Raw genomic sequence first — 13,653 nt, 5'->3', positions numbered from 1 at the left:
CACACCAGCAATCTAAGCCGGAACCCCCTGGGGAGAGGGGTGTGCCGTCTGTTCCGGTTCCTAGAAACTGCACTGATTTTAATTTAGCATGTTACAGAGCTCAAGTGCGCAAACTCCAGCCCTCGGGCCAAATCTGGCCTGCCTCTTTCTGCAAATAAAGTTTTCCGGGCACACGGCCATGCCCTGCCACTTCCATCCACAGCTGCTTTCTCAAGACAGAGGCAGAGTTCAGCAGTGATGTCAGGGGCTGCTAGCCCGCCAAGCCGAAACATGTGCTGTTTGGCTTCTTCCAGAAAAGGTCTGCCCTCTGCTGCTCTAGGTCACCTGGGCTCTGTCCGAGCTGCTGATCTGTGCAGCTGTGTGGCTGGGGAGCCCTCGCTCTGAAGCTCTGTTCCGGGATCACTGGATTTCACAAGAAGCACTTCCTGGGTCATGGCATTGGTCTGAGGGTACAGCACTTGCTTCCCCAGCAAGTTCCGCGTTCCTTCAACCCAGAAACTGGGCTTCTCCATCTGTGTGTCTACCTTGGTAGCCCAGTGCTCTATCGAGGTGCTGGCTTGCACCCCGAATGCTGAATTTCTGGATGAATGAAAGATCGTCAGCTTTCTTGGCCTGTTGCAAACTCTCTGCAGTAAGATTCTTTTTTTTTTTTTTTTAAACATAGCTTCCGAAAGAACCTTCTGGTCGAGAACTGAAGATATTAAAGACAAAGGAACAGCAACAACAGGAAAGGATGCCTCGTTCAGAGAGGGCTCCAGATCGCTAAGGGCTAACGTGTCCCATGTCCCCTGTGCTGTGGTTACCTGCTGTGGCACCTGCTGGACCCTGGGGAGGGAGATTGGCTGCATCTGGGCTCCTTTGGGAGCCGAGCCCGCTGCCTGGACCAACACCCTCTAAAAGGGAAGGAGAGAAGGACGTTTAGACTTTAGTCAGAGCTTAGCCCTTAAAACAAACACAGATTACAACCAGAGCACCGCTACCTTCTCCACTGTCACCTCACAGAAACATAAGCAGGACTGATAGGAAGACAGGACGGTGCACACACACACACACACACACACACACACACTCGTTCGCGTACACGCGCACACGCACCTCCACCTGCCCCCGCAGCTCTCCTTCCCTGGGGTCTGTTCTGCAAGGTGATGCGGGCTGTCCCTGGCACCAAGCTGAGAGGCCGGGTGAAAAGAAGGACCCTCCAGACAGCTGTCCACACCACCTTCCCCCGTCCCTGGCACCAAGCTGGGGCTGGTGGCAGAACGTGGCCGCCGTGGTGGAAAGTTGGGCCGGAGGGTGCAGGGTGGGGAGGTGAAGCGTGAGGCGCACACCTGGCTAAGTGAGGCAGCAGGAATGCCTCTCCCTGGCAAGGGGCGAGGCACCCACTGTTGAGGGAAGGCAGGGTGGCCCGTGAGCATGAGTGCTTGTAGCTTTCCAGAAAGGGAGTGCCCCAAGTAAGCAGCAGGAAGTCTGCGTGAGGAACAGAAGAGACACCTGGGGGGACCAGATGCATCTCTAGCAAGGATGGAAGGCCTGGAACTGGGGAGGGACACCATGGCCATGGTGCGCCCCTGGAGGTGGGCCCCTGGCACCAGACAGCCAGGGGATGGAGGGCTGAAGGGTCAGCTTCAAGCGGGCAGGGACACAAATCAATTAGGCTACCACTGAGTCTGATCATACCCCCTTGGCACCCTGAGAGAGGCTTGCAAGGCCCACGCGGGGGCTGCTATATTTGCAAGAAATAGAAGTTAAACAAGTCTGATTGTCCTTTCTAAAATGAATAAACCTCTCCGAGGTCTGCCTTTTTGTTTTTGCTGAATGAAGGGGCGTTTTCAGCTTCATCAATTCTGTCATGCTTCTAACTTCTGGAATCATGCTCGTGGCGGGTCACAGGGCCACTGCGGGCCACGCCTCCAAGCTTCATCTGTTCCACTGCCTCGGCTTTGTGTGGTCTTACGTCACTAACTTTATGTTTGCGTCTACGGTGTATTTCCATCCACGGCAGAAACCTGGAAGTCAGGAGCCTTCATGTGGAAAGTCTGCAAATTTTAAAGAATATATCCGTTCTAATGCTAGAACTCTAACTGATCTTTTGCCTTATCCATAAAGTCTTCCTGGGTAAAAGGGTTAATTCCCAGGTACGAGGGAACTTCCATTAAACGAGAGGAAGAGACTAAGTTGGTTTCTTTTCGTGTTTGTATCCTTGAGTCCTTGGTGGGACCTTTTCAACAAATAGCGACTGACATGTTAATTTGGGAAACCTCTCTCTGCTGACTCGGGTGTTTTTCAAAACCTAAGAGGATGCGCCTCCCGCCCCTGCACCGGCCACGCAGGTTTTCCCTGAGCAGCAGGCGGGCTGGTCTGTTACCTGCGGGGAGGCTGGTACTGGCGGGGCCGCGGGGGCCTGGGCTGCCGCTGAGGGACACAGAGTCACAGAAGCTGGCGAATCGGATCCACCCTCTGAATTCTGCATGCTCAGTTCTAAAGAAAGGCGGGAGAGAGATTGAGTGGAGCAGGGTTGCCATCATGAAACCCCAAGAGGCAACGTCAGACACGCACAAGATTGGTGAGTGGTTATTACCTAGTCTTCAAAATTCAAATGTATAAGGAGGACAGGGAAACAGGGGGCCCAGCTGCTCCCAGAAAGAGAGGGGGTGGGGCAGGAAATGTTTTTCCCAATATAAAACCAAAACTCGGCTCTGCAGGCACTTCTCAATGGCAGGCTGGGACAACTAACTCCTTCTCCCCTGGCCAGGCTGATCCGGCTGAACGACTTCCCAGCGCTCAGACAACTGTTTACTCCTTTATCCAGCAAATCACAAGCTCTTGATGGATGCTTGCCATCTGGGGAGATACTGTACCCCAAACGACAAGGGCGTTCTCCTAGAGCAGGGTTTTTTTCCCCCTCAGCACTGGGGACCACCAGGGCCGGATCGTTCTTCATGTGGACCCCGGCATCCCTGACCTCTGCTCATTAGATGCCCAGAGCGCCGCTCTCCCCGCCCTGCCCCGCCGTCATGACAACCCGAAAATATCTCCAGACCCTGTCCAAGGGAGGAAAAAGGCGATACACAGTGGAAGTAAAGGAGCATTTTATCTTGGGCTGGATAGGAGCACTGCCTTCTGTTCCCAGACACCCTTGCCTATGAGAAAGCATAAAAGTGTATTTCTTTGCCACCAGATGCATATATCTTTCAAATAGGTAGTTTAAAAATTCTATATAGAAAGACTCATTTCATTTTTTTAAAGATTTTATTTATTTATTTGAGAGAGAGAGAGTGAGAGAGCAAAAGCAGGGGGCGTGGCAGAGGGAGAGGGTGAAGCGACTCCCTGCTGAGCAGCGAGCCTGATATGGTGCTCGATCCAAGGACACTGAGGTCATGACTGAGCCACTCAGGTGCCCCAAAAAAGACTCACTTCATACCAGGACAGCGCGGCAGATGATACAAAAAAATCATTCCATGAAAATGCTCAAGGGCAAACGGTCTTCGCTCTTTAAGAACCGGCTGCTCTTGGCATTTGAGAAGCTGTTAAATATGCGAACTGCAGAGAGTGGGTGGCTCTGTGGGCAGGTGCACCCCCGTCCTGTGCACGTCCCCCCAACTGTCAAGTGGAGTCTCCCCACTTCTGCTTCATGGGGAGGCCTGAGCAGCACGGCGCACACCACACACTGCAGTGCCCAGGACGGACTGCCAGAAGTTTACATATGCTTCCCCAGCCCAGGAACTCCCACCTCTCACAACGAGGGAAGAAAGCAGAGAGCAGCGTGTGGGTGTTTATCTCCGAGTGTTGGCTTAACCCCATCTTCACCGATGAGGAATATTCTAGGACTCAGCCCATTCCTCTCCAAAGCCTTTGGTACCATGAGAGCCACTGGATGGAACTGTGGATGTGTTGCCTGTGCCTGTGGTGGGTTCCCGGTTCCCGGACTCAGTCCTTACCACTAGATGTCCTCAGAGCCACGCGGTGACTGGCATCCCCTACTTTCTTCTCTTTTAGGGAAGGAGGAGATGGAGAATTTCCAATGTATTATTTTCTGGGTCTCCAACTCTCTGCCTTTCTGATAATTCCCTGACCTTTGGAATTATTCTGTAGGAAGTTGCTTAATCGAGGTCTTATTTACAATTTTCCCCAATGTTGGAACCAGTCATCTGCACCCCACACACCACTTTTTTCCAATCTGAAGCCAGGAAGTGGGTCACTTCGGTGGTAGTGGGAGGAAATCGCTGGACTAGGGCTCTTTGTGGAGAGAATCCACTGGTCACAGAGTGGGAAAGCTGACTCAGAGGCCAGTTCCTTGTTCACAGGCAGAAATAATTGTGCTCCAAAGTCTAAGTCTTATTCAAACCAGGGGAGCCCGTGAGAGCGTGAGGCTCGACAGCGAGCCCATGCTTGGCTCACTGTGGCCAGAATGCAACTTCCAGAATGCAAGTTATTCAAGATCATGCCAGGTTTTCACACGAATGTGTTTCCTAGTTTAACACACTGTTTGCCATGTGCTGTTTGTCACACTGTTTAGTGCACGGTGTTTAGGCCAAGGGTCGCCAAAGCTTTTCTGCCAAGGACCAGAGACTTTTGGGTACATGTGGTCCTATTACAACTACTAGACTTTGCTGTCCTGGCACAAGAGTGGCCATTGCTCGCTCACACACACACACACACACACACACACACACACACACACACACAAATGATCCTGGTTGTGTTCTAATAAGACTTCATTTAGAAAAAAAAAAAAGGTGACAGGCCAGGTTTGGCCTGTAGACCATAGCTGCTGGTCCTTGGTTAGTATAATTTGGGTTTGCTGAAGTGATGTGGGTTTGGAAGATGGGTAGAAAAATGTCACTGTCTGGATCAAAACCTTGAGGTCCAGGGGCCCTGGATCCAGTGCGGAGTCCTTGTGGCCACATCTTCCCAACATGACAGAACTGGAGGCACCACAAGGGATGACCCAAACTGTCAGAGGAGGATGAAGTTGCCGGCATTTAAAGACAAATGGAATTATCATCTGGTCTGAAATGACAGCAGTGCTCCTGAAGGTTATAAAGTCACAAATAAAATCGCCAAATCCTGGAAACTCAGGAGCCAGTTACAGCCCTTGAAACTGAAGACAGGAGTTTGGGCACAAGGGACAAGTCACTCTGGGGAGTTGTAGTGGGTTGAACAGTGACCCCCAAAACTCATGGCCACTCAGAATCTCTGAATGTGACCTTCTCTGGAAAGAGTGTCTTCGCAGACATAATCAAGGTAAGGATCAAGAAGAGGTCATACTGGAGTAGGGTGGCCCCGAAATCCAAGGACTATGTTCTTGTTACAGACAGAATGGGACACGCAGGGAAGAAGGCCATGTGATGATGGAAGCAGAAAGGTGGGATGCAGCAACATGCCAAGGAAGCCAAGATGGCTGGGGCCACCAGAAACCGGAGGAGGCAGAAAGGATCCTTCCCTAGAGGTAGCACAGCCCGCCGACACCTTCTGGTCTCCAGAACTGTGAGAGGACAAGTTTCAGTTGTTCCAAGCCACCCAGTCTGTGGTACTTAGAATGGTAGCCCCCGGGAACTCATGCAGGGATCCATATTATGAGCAGCACAGCTGGGACAAAAGCATCCCATGCAATGGCTTCTGGGTAGTGCTTCAGTGCTGTGCACAACCTGGGCAGTTGATAAATATTTATCAAATGAATAAATACTTCAGTGTCTCCTTAGTATTACAGCCCATACCGAATTATACAAAATGATATATAGTGTTTCAGATAGTGAGAGTCTATATAAAGTTCCAGGACATTTACAGTCTACCTCGTTATTTTAAGGATGTGTAGGACTATTCTGGGAAATGTAATGACCTTTTGAGACTGACTGTTCTACTCCCCCTGAACACATCCCTTAATGTTAGCATCAGACAGACAGATGACAGACACCATGTGGGCCAGCCTGGCTGCTCCAGTATGTCGAGGGCATGAAATCCTTCCCTACCCATCTAAGATAACCAAGGTCATACGTTGCATATAAGCTGGTCCAGTTTCCTGAATTTTGTTTCTCTGAATTTCTTTTTATTTGAGTCTGTTAATCAAGGACTCCTAACACATCAAAGTTAAGGTTTTTAAGAAAATTGTTTATTAAGAGGTATGCAACAGCACTGGCTTTCAGTAATGGTGGAGCAGATTGGCTGGACTAACCCTCCTGCAGATAACAGTTAAAAAATCTCGACAAAATATTAAAACACACAACACTTACACACACACACACACACACACACACACACACACACACACACACACACACACATACCTATTTAAAGACATTGGGGGGTGATCAAAGCAGGCAGACATTGCCTGGGAGTCCAACCTTGAAAGACCTCTGTCACAGTCAGACCAGTGATTCTGAATTTTTGCCAGGGGCATGCCCCGGTCCATGAATGCTTAGGTGGCAGAAAGCAGCAATCTGGTTGTCTTGAAGTGTGAGAGGAGACAGTTCAGAATATTAGGGGGAAGTCCTGGAAGAGAGAGAGCCACAGAGGGGGAAAGCCCCCAGATCTGCCAAGAGTCTATCCAAATCTTTAGCCAACTGACTAACCTACACTTGTGTGGGGAAGACACCAGGGGTTTGGGAGAAAAACCAGCAGCTCAAAGATGAACAAACTTAGAGGAGATTTCAGCTGCTGCTGAAAAAGATATATTTGCATGAGGGGCAGGGTTTGAGTCTAGCCAAGATAAACACTAGCAGGAGGAACACAACAGAATCCAGAAATTCTACAACATAGCATTCATGATATCCAGGACCCAATAAAGACCATGAACTAGGAAAAGAAATAGCTACGACCCATGCTCAAGAAAAAGAAGGGAGGAGTCAGTTATAACCGAACCATGAGAATCCAGGTGGTACAGATAAAGCAGCTCCTAAAAATATGTCCCAAGAACTTAAAGGAAGTTATATGCACAATAAATGAACATATAGGAATCTCAATGGGGGAGGACAAACTATTAAAAAAACAAGTAGAAATTCTGTAGCTGAAAAGTGCAATAACTAAAATGGAAATTTCACCAACTACACTTAACAGCTGATTAGAAATGGCAGAAGGAAGAGTTAGTGAACTTGAAGAGAGATCAATGGAACCCAATCTGAAGAACTAAGAGGGGAAAAATTGGAGAAAAACGAACAGAATATGCAATCTAACATATATGTCACTGAAATCCCAAAAGAAAAGGAGAGAATGGGAGAGGAAAAAGATATATCTCTTAAATTTGGTGAAAGACATCAACTTACAGATCCAAGAATTTCAACAAAGCCCAAGAATGATAAATACAAAGGAAACCAACTTAGATGCGTCATATTTAAACTGCTAAAATTAAAAAAAGAAAAAGAAAATCTTGAAAGCAGCCAGAGAAAAACTACATATTATATTAAAAGGAACAATAGCATGGATAACTGACTTCCATCAGTGACAATGGTGACCAGAAGACAATGGGATGACGTATTTAAAGTGCTGGGGGAAAGCTGTCAACCTAGAATTCCATATCCAGCAAAACTATTCTTAAAAGAAAGGTGGGACAAAGACATTTTATGGTAAACAAAACTTGAGAAATTTTGTTGCCTACACTATGAGAAACACAAAAGCAAGTTCTTCAGGGTGAAGGGAATTAACACCAGACGGTAAACTTGGATCTACAAGAAGGAATAAAGATCACTTGAAATTAGGGCGCCTGGGTGGCTCAGTCGTTGAGTGTCTGCCTTCGGCTCAGGTCATGATCCCGGGGTCCTGGGATCGGGTCCCACATCGGGCTCCCTGCTCCGCAGGAAGCCTGCTTCTCCCTCTCCCACTCCCCCTGCTTGTGTTCCTGCTCTCTCTGTCTCTGTCTCTGTCAAATAAATAAATAAAATCTTTAAAAAAAAATCACTTGAAATTAGAAATATGTGGGTAATTACAAAAGACTGTATTTTTCCCTTCTTTTCTCTTAATTTCTTTAAAATACATCTATTTAACAAAAAATTATAACACTCTATTGTGTGTTTTTGTAACATATGTAGCAGTAATCTATGCAACAATAATAGCACAAAGGAATGGGGAGGGGTAAATGGAATTAGACATGCAAGGTTCTTGTATTTTACAACATGTAGTAGTCTTATTTGTGATAAGTTATGTAATCTCTAAGGTAATCTCTAAAAAAAAAAAAACCCAAAATATATAGCTTAAAAATTAACGAAGTTACAAGTAAATGAAATGCTAAACATATTTGTCCTCAAAAAAGGCAGCTAATGAAGAACAAAGGAACAAAATCCAGATGAAACAAATAGCAAAATGGCTTTCCTAATTCAGATACATTAATAATTACATTAAGTGTAAAAAGATTAAACATTTGAATGAAAAGACAGAAATGGTCAGCTTCAATTAAAAAAAAACAAACCAAGATTCCATGATATGCTGCCTTTTTAAAAGAAACTCTCTTTTCATTTTTAATTTTTTGAAAGATTTTATTTATTTGAAATAAATAAAATTTGAAAAGAGATTTGAAAGAGAGAGGAGTGAATGCAAGCGGGGGGTGTGCTGGGGTAGAGGGCAGAGAGAGAGGGAAAGGGAGAATCCCAAGCAGACTCCACACTTAGAACAGAGTCCCCATGTGGGACTCGAAGCCATGACCCTGAAATCACGACCTGAACTGAAACCAAGAGTTGGATGCTCAACCGACTGAGCCACCAAAGCACCCTGAAACACTCATTAAATACAAAGGCACACATGGGTGGAAAGTAATAGAATGGAAAAAGATATACCATGCAAACTCTAATTAAGCTGGAGTGGCTGTAATAATGAGACAAAATTCCTTCAAGACAAGGAACATGACTAGAGATAATGAGGGAGGGACATTCCATCCTGATAAATTGATAATGACATAATCGTTATAGAAGGTGTATGCACCTAGTAGTATAGCTTCAAAATACACAAAGGAAAAATTAACAGTACTAAACTAAAGGAAAAAATAGACAAAGAGTCACAGTTGGGATTTTAGACACTCTTCTCTCAGTAATTTTGATAGAAACTAAACAAAAACACCAGAAAGGATTTATCTGGGTGACACTATCCACCACAGTGGTCTGACATTTATAGAGCACAACAACCCAAACCTGCACGTTCTTTTCAAATGTACAAGGAATATTTACTAAGATGGGTCATATTCTGGGCTACAAAACAAGTCTCAATACGTTTCAAAAGACTGAATTATACAGAGCATATATGTATTTTGACAACAAGAGAATAAATTAGAGGTCAGTAAGATGTCCAGAAAAATGCTAAATATTTAGAAAATTTAAGATACACCTCTAAAATAACCCATAGGCAGAGAATAAACCATAAAAGAAATTAGAAAATATTTTGAACTGAATAATAATGAAAACACCATATATCAAAATTTAGGGATGTATCTAAAGCAATGCTTAGAGGGAAATGTTTAGCTTTATAAACAAATTAGGAAGAATGGTTTAAAAGTCAATCATTTAAGTTTTCAGCCTTAGGAAGCTATATAAAGACAAGCAAATTAAACTTAAGCAGAAAAAAGGAAATAATAATAATAAAAAAAGAAATAAAACTGCACAAACCATGGAGAAAATGAACAGAACCAAAATTTCCCCCAAACTGAAATTTCTTTGAGAAAGAAATGAACTATAAAAGCCACGAAAAGACATGGAGGAAACATAAATTCATACTATTAGGTAAAAGTAAATCCATATGTGCTGTATGATTCTAACAATATGACAATTCTGGAAAAGGAAAAACTATGGAGAGGGTAAAAAGATCAGTGGTTGCCAGAGGTTTAAGGGGAAGGAGGGATGAATCGGTGGAGCACAGAGGATTTTTAGGGTAGAGAAATTACTCGGTGTGATACTATTAATGGTGGACACACGTCATTATACATCTGTCCAAACCCAGAGAATGTACAACATTATGAGGGAACCCTGATGTCAGTTATGGACTTTGGGTGATGACGATGTGTCATGTCAGTGCAGGTCTCAACAACAAATGAACCATTCTGGTGGGGTATGTTGATAAAGGGGGACGCTAGGCATGTGTGAGGGCAGAGAGTACACAGAAAATCTCTGTACTTCCTTTCAATTTTGCTGTGAGCCTAAAACTGCCCTAAAAAAGATAAAGTCTGGGGCGCCTGGGTGGCTCAGTTGTTAAGCGTCTGCCTTCAGCTCAGGTCGTGAACCCGGGGTCCCGGGATCGGGTCCCACATCAGGCTCCTTGCTCAGCCAGGAGCCTGCTTCTCCCTCTGCCTGCTTGTGCGCTCCCTCTCTCTGTGTCAAATAAATAAATAAAATCTTAAAATAAAAATAAAAATAAAAATAAAAAAGATAAAGTCTTAGAAAAAAGATTGACAACTCCCTATAAAAGACTGATAAGAGAAAGAAAAAAAAACCCAAACTGCCAATATAAAAAATGAAATGAGATATACCATTACAAATCTTACAGAACCCCAAATCATAAGGAACACTTATGAACAGCTTTAGCCAATAAATTCACCAACTTAGATCAAATGAACATTTTTTGGGGAAAAATACAACATACCAAAACTGACACAAGACAAAATAGAAAATGTGACTGGCATATTAGCAAAGAAATTGAATATGTTATTGAAAGCCTCTTCACAAAGAAAACTTCAGGCACAGAGCCTTTCACTGTTAAATGTATAACACACTGAAAAAGGAATTAATACACAAATTTCATCAGAAAATACAGAAAGGAATACTTCACTCATTTTAGGAGGTCATCAAAACCCTGATGCCACAACTTGATAAAGATATTACAAGAGAAGTATTTAGAACAATGTCTCTCATGAACATGTATGCAAAAATGATACAAAATATTAATAAATCAAAGCCAGCAATATAAAACTAATAACCCATACTTACATTTTCAACTGCTTTTTTCCCCTAATGAAGCCCCAGCTCCTTTCCTCCTCAAATGATTTTTGACAAAGGTGTCAAAGCAACTCAATAGAGAAAGGAAAGTTGTTTAAATAAATGATATATCCACATGGGAAGAAGAAAAAAAATGAACTTCAATCCCTAGCCTATACCACACACAAAAATGATTTTAAATTAGATCATAGACTTACACATAACTAAAACTATAAAACTTCTAGGAGAAAACATAGGGGCATAGGCAAGAGTTTCTTAGACAGAATACAGAAAGTAATAAGTACGACCAAAGAACTCAATAAATTAGATTTGTGAAAACTGAAAACTTCTGTTCATTAAAAGACTTCAAGAACACAAATCAGGGGTGCCTGGCTGTCTTAGTTGGAGGAGCATGTGACTCTTGATCTTGGGGTCATTAGTTCGAGCCCCATGTCAGGTATAGAGACTACTTAAAAAAAAAAAATAAATGTTTTATTCATTTATTTGAGAGAGGGAGCAGAACAAGAGAGAGAGAGCACAAGCAGGGGGAGAAGCAGAGGGAGAGGGAGATGCTGACTCCCTGCTGAGCAGAAAGCCAGACTCGGGGCTCGATCCCAGGACTCTGGGATCACAACCTGAGCCAAAAGTAGATGCTTAACCGACCGAGCCACCCAGGTGCCCCTAAATAAATAAACTTCTTAACAACATCACACAAATCAGTAAGCCACGGTCTGGGCTTTGCAAAAAATATTTGCAAAACATGTACCTGACAAAAGGCTTTTATCCACAATATGTAAAAAGCTCCTACAATTGAATAATAAAAAGACAACCTAATGGGCAAAAGACTTTAACAGGCTCTTCACAAAGATACCCAGATGCCCAACAAGTATATGAAATGGTGCTCAACAGTGTTAATCACTAGGGAAATGCAAATTAAAACCACAATGAGATACCAGTAAACCCTTGCTAGAATGGCTAAAATAAAAGTCTCGCAACAACCAATGTTGTAAGCACAGGGAGAAATCGTATCTCTCACATACTTGTGGGAATGTAAAATGATACAATCATGTCAGAAAAAAGGTTTGACAGTTTTCTAGAAAGTTAAGCCCACCCTTTAGCCCAGAATTCCTCACCGAGGTGTTCATCCAGGAAATATGGAAACACATCTCCAAAAAAAAAAAAAAACCCCAAAAAACCTGTACACCCAGGTTTACAGCAGTTTTATTCACAACAGCCAAAAAGTGCAAAAACCCAAATGCCCCTAATCAGGAGAGGAGATGAGAAATTGTAGATTGTACTAAGTTAAAGATGCAGATTGTAATCCCTAAAGCAACCACTTAAAAAAAAATACAAGAGACGCGGCTAAAAAGCTAATAGAGGAGTACTCCCTAGGTATTATTAATACAAAAGGATGAACTCCGATATACACAACCCCCAGGTGAATCTCCAAGTCATTACACTGAGTGAAAGAAGCTGTATCCAAAAGAGTACAATGATGTAGAACAGACAAAACTAACCCAAGGTTTAAAAGAAAAATCAGATCAGTGTAGAGGGGGCAGGAACCGAGGGGAAATGGACAGGCAGGAACTTTCCAGGGAGGTGGACGGACACATTCTCCATGAGAACAGGGTGTGCGTTCCATGGAATACCCATTTGTCAATATTAGACAGTCAAGATTTGTGCATCTACGGTATGTAAATTTTAACCTGAAAAACTGTAAAAATATAATCATGGAGTGGAGGGTTAGGGGCGTGTGGGTATAAGGGGCACAAGATGGCAGAGTAACGATCACTGTAGAGCCCGGTGACAGCTGCACCCGGTTCATTATACTGTGTGTTGATTTTGTAGATGTTTGAATTTTCCATACCAAAAAGTTAAATAAAAAACCCACCTGGCAAACAGTTTGCAGCTCCAAAGGGTAAGTGCCAGCATATTTTATCACTGCCTTCCTTCACAAGCTCTGCTTTGCTATGCTAGCAGCCCTTGGAGATGAAAACAGTAGGTCGGGTGGTCCCTCTAGAAAGTGTGAGGCTGGATCTGAGTGACCCCTCCACCTGGCAGAACAGGGGCCAGCCAGTAGGGGAAGCGAGAGGGCTGGCCCCGCGGATAAGGGCACCAACCAGCCACATTCAGTGGGAAGTTTGGGAATCCCTAAATTCTGCTGGTCAGGCTCCTCGTTGACGGCAGTCCCCTGAGACCCCCTAGACACACTCTCGTAGGTCTATGTGCAGGTCTGCGCTTCTGCTGTGAACTCGAACTTCAACAGGAACTGGGTGGGAATCATTCAGTGACTGTCTTCCCCGCTTGCTCGATCAGCTTCATTTGTCCTCTCTCCCGTTTCTCTGCCCAAGGCCAGGGCCTGAGCATTCTTTCCCTGACTCCCTTCATCTGTGGCCACTCTCGACTGGGTCCCAGGGGCCTCAGGATGGCCAATAAAAAGGAGAGAGGCCTCGAATACGAGCCATCGCCCAGCTTGGTGAGGTTGGCCCCAAGCTCCCGTAGCTCAGAAACACACCCAGTGTGTTGTTTGTAAGCCTAGCACGTTTCATTGGCCATCTGGTCCCAGATGAAGACACACTTGAGGAATGAAGTGGGCAAGCGAGGCTTCACTGGATCGTGGGGAAGGCACAGTGGACCTGGGGACGCTGCTGGGGACACTCAGCAGGGGAAGCTGGTGCGAGGTGCCGTGCCCCCCCCCCCACCCCCCCCCCCCTTCCCCCCTCAATCCCCGAGGGGGGCCTCAACCGGGAACAAATGGCCCATGAAA

The 13,653-nt window shown here is 44.8% G+C and overlaps 1 protein-coding gene across 7 annotated transcripts in view; it reads right to left on the bottom strand.

Moving 5' to 3' along the window:
* The window catches only part of RFX2 (regulatory factor X2), a 91,449-nt gene that overhangs the window by 38,226 nt on the left and 39,570 nt on the right, over positions 1-13,653 (bottom strand). For 5 of the 7 annotated variants that reach the window (XM_025861357.2, XM_025861358.2, XM_025861355.2 and 2 more), the window contains 2 exons: positions 2,366-2,478; positions 804-893 (listed from right to left, as the gene is read on the bottom strand). In XM_025861357.2, coding sequence (XP_025717142.1) covers positions 804-893; positions 2,366-2,470 — 195 coding nt within the window. In that variant the 5' untranslated portion in view covers positions 2,471-2,478. Of the gene's footprint in view, positions 1-803; positions 894-1,963; positions 2,037-2,365; positions 2,479-13,653 lie in introns of those variants that run through there. The other 2 variants (XM_073887254.1, XM_073887256.1) reach the window with 2 other exon arrangements.

The sequence above is a fragment of the Callorhinus ursinus genome, unplaced genomic scaffold (genome assembly GCF_003265705.2).
Source record: "Callorhinus ursinus isolate GAN/ISIS: 27379988/994484 unplaced genomic scaffold, GSC_fseal_2.0 scaffold77, whole genome shotgun sequence".
NCBI classification, from domain to species: Eukaryota; Metazoa; Chordata; class Mammalia; order Carnivora; family Otariidae; genus Callorhinus; species Callorhinus ursinus.
This window is presented reverse-complemented; position numbering and strand designations above follow the sequence as displayed.